This window comes from Xenopus laevis, chromosome 1L (genome assembly GCF_017654675.1).
Source record: "Xenopus laevis strain J_2021 chromosome 1L, Xenopus_laevis_v10.1, whole genome shotgun sequence".
NCBI classification, from domain to species: Eukaryota; Metazoa; Chordata; class Amphibia; order Anura; family Pipidae; genus Xenopus; species Xenopus laevis.
In genome coordinates, this window is record NC_054371.1 from 215,939,819 (window position 1) to 215,945,818 (window position 6,000).

Here is a 6,000-nt window from a genome sequence, read left to right on the forward strand (position 1 = left end):
GGTTAGGGTCGGGCGCGGGTCGAGAATTCTCCAAAACCTCAGGAACGTTCCACCAAGCAAAGAAAGGTGGGATTTATATTTTAGCAGCAGCTCAGTCAGGTCTCTGAATCCCTCACTGAGAGCCTTTCGGTGAATTAAATGGGATGTAAACCCCAAAATAAAAACACATAAATAGTCAATGGTTTTAAAGTTGTTTGTAAAAGCTCCCTCTGGTTCAGCCTGGCACGGCTTCTGATGCTTTGTTTCATTAGTCAGAACCAGCAGTGCAGGTGATTGCTTTCAGAAATTACATTTTTTACAACTTGATTTAATTAAACAGTATTGCCTCTTAGAATACATTTTCCTTCATTAACTAAAATATTATTGTTGGGTTTGCTTTCCCTTTAAATCTCCAGCCATACTTGGATATCAATAGGAAGCAGAAAGACCCGACACTCACCCACACGCTTGGAGAGTTTCAGGTCCTCATTAAGCCACTGACAAATAATCTCCGACATGGTGACCGAGTCTCAGCGAGCCCCGCCGCCCGGTTTCATAACACTGATTCGCCGCCTTCCCTTCTGCTCAGTGCTGCCTGGTCGCGTCGCGTCTCCTAGGGCAACCTGTTACTATGCAGCGGTTACCAAGATCCCTGACGGAAGCCTGGACGGGTTCATAAAGGATAGAGATGCGCGCAGGTTGCAACCAGGAAATTCACTCGGTACGAAACAAACAATGAAGTCAGCCAATCATTTTGTTGTGTGAGCCGCCCAAAGCGCTAGCAGGTTAGGTTACGCTGATATGAAGCTTTCTACTGCCTTTTAGTTGCTGAGGGCCTGCACTGTACTGATGCATCTGGCCAGTGTTACTTTTAGGAAAACTGACATTGGATGTGGTAACTTTTGGTGGTACTTGTTGTTATGCTTTTGACTTCGAATTTGCCTTTTAATGGGCTGGTTCACCTTTAAGTTGACGTTTAGTATGTTATAGAATAGCCAGTTCTACGGAACGCATTTTAGGACATCCTCTGTCAAAATACCTGTCCTCCATGCGATGTCCTACGGCTTAGGAATGCCGAATCGGTTGCTTTTACCGTCACTCATCCTTAGGGTTGCCACCTTTTGCCAAAAAAAATTCCGTCTGGTGGGGGCGGGTACAAAAAAGGGGCGTGGTGTGACGTCAAAGGGCGGGGTTGTGCGACAAAGGGACGGGGCCACAGCACGGCCAGGACAAGAACCGAAGGACAAGGTAAGTTTACAGGGGATTGGGGGTGGGCCGAGGGGGTATTTTTAAGGGTATTAAAAATTTACCGACAGCTACATTGCCAGTAAATTTGTAATACCGGCTCCAACCTTGGCAGGTGTTTTACCGGCCGGGTGGCAACCCTACTCATCCTCCAAATCTGCAGTCACTAGGGTTGCCCCCTTTTTTAAAATGTTTTACCGGCTGCTGGGGGGCGGGGACACAAAGGGGCGGGCCGTGACGTCAAAAGGGGCGGATCGTGATGTCAAAAGGGGTGGGGCCACAACACAGATGCTAGAAGAAGTAAGAGAAAAGGTAAGTTCCAGGGGATGTTCCAGGGGATTGGGGGCAGGCCGAGGGCTCCTTTTAATAGTATTACAAATTTACCGGCAGCTATATTGCCGGTAAATTTGTAATACCGGCCGTGGCAGGTATTTTACCAACTAGGCCGGTAAAATACCAGCCGGGTGGCAACCCTAGCAGTCACACCTCCGTCCTCCACCCTCCCTTCTCAGCCATACGAACTCAGCCCTCCGCCTTCTGCCCAGCCCTCTATCCTCAGCCTTCTGCTTTACCTCTTCATCCCTCCACACTTCGCCAGTTCCGGACAGTTTCCAATTTCTTGGACTGAAAATGCTCGCTTGCCACTTTAGGAGCTTAGAGAGAAGACTGACGGATAAAAAGAGAGTTCTGAGGGTGGAGAGCAGAGGGCGAAGTGTGAAGGAATGATGAAGTAAAGCGGAAGGCTGAGTGCTGAGGAAAGGGGGTAGAGGGCTGAGCAGGGAGTGCGGAGGACTGATGGCAGAAGGCGGAGGACTGAGGGCAGAAGACAGAGGGTGAAGTTCGTATGGCTGATGGCTGAGAAGGGAGGGTAGACGACGGAGGTATGACTGCAGATTTGGAGGATGAGTGACACTAAAAGCACCCGATGGCATTCCTAAGCCGTAGGACATCGCATGGAGGACAGGTATTTCGCCGTTGGATGTCCTAAAATGCGTTCCGTACAGTTCTAAGAAACTTTTATGTGGAATATTTGGGTTATACATCACAGATTAATAACAACAGCTGCAATTCCATATATATAGTTCTCCATTAGAAACAGCCAGTGCAAAAGAAATAAAAAAAAGGGAGAAAAGAGGATAAAGTTCAACTTATCCATGAAAGTATCGCAGAAGATTCAGTGAGATTCACAAGGTAACTTAGGCCAAATTCAGAAAACGAAGCGATACGAGTGCCATCCCGCCGCCGATTTAGATTGGGAGATTAGTCGCTTGAAGAAGAGGCAATTTGTTGCCAGGTGACTAATCTCCCTGAATCTTCTCGTCTGTCTCTGCCCTAAAGGAGAACTAGACCCCCAATAAGAAAAGCCCCATCTACTACCCTAGATAGTCCCCCTCCCTACTCCCCCCATGCATAGTTCATTACCCCTGAAAGTGTCCCTAACAGCGTCCAGATCTTCTGTCTTCTTCATACAACAGCCCCACCTGCTGGTCATTTTCCCACCAGTCTGACCACCAAGTAGTCAAGGAAGTTGTCAGGAGAAAGAAAGAGGCTGCTCTGATGTTCTTCTGCTTAGGAAAAAATAGAAGCCTTTCTCAAATCTTTCCTAAGCAGAAGAACAGCAGAGCAGCCTCTTTCTTTCTTTGGAGCTTTCTGTAGGACGAGTTTCTGGATAAGGGATCCCATACATGTGCTTGTTGCATTAACTAGTCTGCACTCCTGCAGGTAGAAGCTGGGGGACTGACAACCATGAGAGTATTTAAACAGATATCACTGGCAACATAGAGCATTACAGCAGGAGATACTGGAGGTACATTATAAATGGTTACTGATGGGGAAGAGGAAAAACCCAGGCCTCTGTAAGTTAGACATTAACAATAAAATTGCCTGTAATGTTTACATAAAGAAATCTGTATACAAAGGAAGCACTCTTGAATAGGGATGGGCGAATTTGACCCGCTTCGTTTCGCCAAAAATTAGCCGCCGGGTCAAATGTCGCCGACGCCCATTAAATTCTAAGGGGGTCAAACATTTTGTCACACAGCGAAATTTTTTGGACGTGCATCTTTTTTTTGACGCACGACGCCATACAAGTCTATGGGCGTCTGTTCTGCGAAAAAATTCGCCCATCTCTACTCTTGAACCAGAAAGGCAGTACTGGGTCTAGAAAGCTGTAAAATATAGAATATTATTTTAGTGAATGGCTGGCATGCATCCAACTAGATTGCATCTTTCCAGAGTCAAGTTAATAGTTTGTTGAGCCAACCATCCTAGGGAGTTAGACTCTCTGGTGAAGGTGAGGTTTGGGGTGAAGGGTAACATGTCCCTTGCTGTCACTTGGCTTGGGCTGCTTACATTACGGAAAGGTAGTCTCCCATAGACTCCATTTTATCCAAATAATCCAAATTTTTAAAAAGGACTTCCTTTTTTCTCTGTAATAATGAAACAGTAGCTTTGATCCAAACTAAGATACAATTAATCCTTATTGGAAGCAAAACCAGCCTATTGGGTTTATTTGGGGGGTTATTTACTAAAATCTGACTTTATCTAATTTTTTTATTAAACAAAGCTGGACCAAATCCTCATCCATGATTTTGCCTTTTCAGATCAGGGGAAAAACTCAATAAAATCGAACGCAAACCCAAATTGTATGTTTTTTTCTGACTATTCTCCTAAATCGCTCAACCCAGAATTTTTTGAATTCTCGCTCTAAACCCGGCACAGACCCTGATATCTTCAAACTGGGACATGGACATCTGCCCAGGCCCAGATTTGTGGCGAGGCCACAAAGGCCCGAGCTTAGGGCGGCAAGTTGGTAGGGATAGCATGCCGCTCAGCTGCTTAACGCGCAGCTTCCCAGTGCTCCGGATCACCTTCTTTCGCTAAAGCGATGCGGACGGAGGGGCACTTGGACCGTGCGGCCTAGGGACACCCAGCGCTGAAATCCAGCCCTGCATTTTCATTGACTTATCCATGGCCTCCACAGGTTTGAGATGGCGGATTTTTGGTTTCAGGCTTTTTGCACCATCTGGGTATAATAAATCTGGAAAAATATCAGTTTTTGGGCAGATCGAAGTTTATTGCAACATTAGGGTAACCGAATCGCCTTATGCGTTTCAGGAAACATGGTCTATGGTTAATGGAATGTTTCCCGAAACGCGTAGGGCGATGCTGTTACCCTAATGTTGCATAATAAATTTCTCCTAATTTTATCCGGAGTGCCACCTGATCTGCTCATTGGACCTATATTACAGCTGGGATGCTGGTGGCTGAACACGGACTCCGTGGGACTGATTGGAGGGATACGGCTTGGTGGGGTGAGTCTAGAGCGGTCATATTCTATTTGCCCGAAAAAGCATGACCAGAAAAAAATTGAGTTTTGGTAAATAACCCCTTATTGTTTACATAATTTTCTAGTAGACTTAAAGTAATATAGGATCGATTATCCGGAAAACCCCAGGTCCCGAGCATTCTGGATAACAGGTCCCATGCCTTCACTTTAAGGTGCAGATTTATTGCGAGTCGATTTCAAAATTCGAATTTTCTAGTTATTTTTATGGTCAAAATTGTCAAATTCGACTAGGGAGTTATTCAAATTCTATTTGCGTTTTATAAGAAGTTAGAATTCGATTTTCGAGATTTAACATACTCTGGTGCTTTAAGAACTCAAATTTGACTATTCTCCACCTAAAACCTTGCCGAATTAGTGTTTAAGCCAATGGGAGAGGCCCAGGGATCAATTTCGAGTAGTTTGCATCCTTCCTGACAATTGAGTTTTTAAAATTCGAATCAAAGTTTTCAGGTCGATTACATTAATCAGAGTTTAAAAAATTCTATTTTTTTATTTCGATTGATTGAATTTCGAATTTATGGGAGTTTAGGGGAGTTTTTAAAAACTCACATGAATTTAAAATTCAACCTTTGATAAATGTGCGTGTAAAACCAAAGTGGTGAGGACTCCCAGCATGATGCCAAAATTTACTCCTGACGACTTTGCCTGAGAGATGTTTCTGTTGGCAGAGCAGATAAAACCTTTTGCAGTACATTTTTGGAGATGAGTTTATGTCTTGGCCGTCATAGTGAATGCTTCCTCTGCTTCTCCCTTTTGCTGCAACTTTGATTTGGGGATTATCCAAGCCTTTAACATTTACCACGGAGAATGTCTTGGCAGCAGTTCCTTGAGTGAACTTGAACATGGCAGAGCTCTGAAGGAAATAAAAATAAACATGACTGATGCCTAGCAGTACACTGCATTTGCTTGGAATCGGATCAAGCAATCTACATCCATTAGCGGCTTCCCACAAGGCTGGCTTTTATGGTGACAATGAAAAAAGCAGCTGACGAGACTTCAGAAACCCAAGAAGAAAAGAATGAAGATTTGAATGTCAACTGGGAACAGCTGCACAAAGGAACAATGTTTACCAACTTTGGGAAAAGGACTTTCATACGCCCACATCTTGGGAGGAAATTTATAAAGCGGTGCAAAGCATTAGTGTAAAATGTGTGGTGTATTTAGAAAACTCTGTTGTGCTGTAAAGGGGATGTTCAACTTTAAGTTAACTATTAGGGACAGATTTATCAAGGGTCGAAGTGAAAATTCAAAGTAAAAAAATTCGAATTTCGAGCTATTTTTGTGTACTTCGACTATCGAATAGGCCAAAATTTGATTTGAATTTGCAAAAAAAATGGAAATTCGAAATATTGAAATTTATCATGTATTGTCTCTTTAAAAATTTGACTTAGACCATTCACCATCTGAAATTTGCCGAATTGCTATTA

At 43.9% G+C, this 6,000-nt stretch overlaps 1 protein-coding gene across 1 annotated transcript in view; it reads right to left on the reverse strand.

Annotated features, from left to right (window-relative positions):
• Positions 1-605, reverse strand: part of spef2.L (sperm flagellar 2 L homeolog) — a 35,174-nt gene extending 34,569 nt beyond the window's left edge. Inside the window, 1 exon segment of the mRNA NM_001095399.1 lies at positions 440-605. Within this exon segment, the coding sequence (NP_001088868.1) occupies positions 440-497 (58 nt within the window). The 5' untranslated portion in view covers positions 498-605.
• Positions 606-6,000: the final 5,395 nt, after the last annotated feature.